Source organism: Sinocyclocheilus rhinocerous, unplaced genomic scaffold (assembly GCF_001515625.1).
Source record: "Sinocyclocheilus rhinocerous isolate Xijiao unplaced genomic scaffold, SAMN03320098_v1.1 scaffold75, whole genome shotgun sequence".
NCBI classification, from domain to species: Eukaryota; Metazoa; Chordata; class Actinopteri; order Cypriniformes; family Cyprinidae; genus Sinocyclocheilus; species Sinocyclocheilus rhinocerous.
In genome coordinates, this window is record NW_015632455.1 from 1737866 (window position 1) to 1738789 (window position 924).

At 38.4% G+C, this 924-nt stretch overlaps 1 protein-coding gene across 1 annotated transcript in view; it reads left to right on the forward strand.

The window, feature by feature from the left end:
• LOC107742337 (AN1-type zinc finger protein 6-like) overlaps positions 1–924 on the forward strand; it is a 25744-nt gene extending 24820 nt beyond the window's left edge. Inside the window, exon 7 of the mRNA XM_016555257.1 lies at positions 676–924. Within this exon, the coding sequence (XP_016410743.1) occupies positions 676–824 (149 nt within the window). The 3' untranslated portion in view covers positions 825–924. The remainder of the gene's footprint in view (positions 1–675) is intronic.

Consider the following 924-nt stretch of genomic DNA (forward strand, 5'->3'; position numbering starts at 1 on the left):
GCAATCCTGTGACAGTCACAGGCGGTAAATAGTGCAGCGCGTGAAGGAGAGATGCGAGAGCACGAACACCGTTCAAGGTCTCCATTAATTCGTGCTTGTAGTAATTTAATGTGCATATATTTTGAAAGCATTGAATTGCTATAGAAATCACAATTCATTCGATTCTTAGCGTTTTAAATTGATTACGGTCCGAAATCGGCGATTCACGATTCAAAAATCCATGTTTCAAGATCGATGCATTGCATCGTCAGGGTTTGTAATCGATGCATCGAGAAAACGAGTGAATCGTTACACGCACGCCTCTTTCACGCAGCATACAGCGGTGTTGTGCATTTTAACCAGTTTATGGGAAAAGTATTCTTAAAATGCATTCAAAATTCGGAATAATTTGTAATATATAATTATTCACGGTATTTAAAGAAGTGCCCACGATAACAATATCGTGCATATTCATTACCGTGATATATCGCATTACCGAATACCGGCACAAGTCTACCCTAGAGTCTAATAAAAATGCTAATTCGAAGACAATTTCAAATGGCACTTCAACCTGTTGATAGAAAAACATTATGCCAGCTGTTAAAACTACAGTTTGTCTTTGGGGAAGTATGTGATGTTAATACATTTGAATCTTGAGCATATTGAGCTAATTTAGTTTTTGTTTCTATATGGCAGGCTTCGACTGCCGGTGCGGACACTTGTTTTGCAGCATCCACCGATACTCAGATGTTCACAACTGTAGCTTCGATTACAAGGCTGATGCAGCCGAGAAAATAAGGAAAGAAAACCCGCTTGTCGTTGGGGAGAAAATCAAGAAGATTTGAGTTGAAGATTGCAAAGATGTTTTTTTACCCTCTTTTCCTTGAAACCTTGAATTGTGCATGCTACAATGAAACATATACGCAAATTTATTTTGTCCCTTTG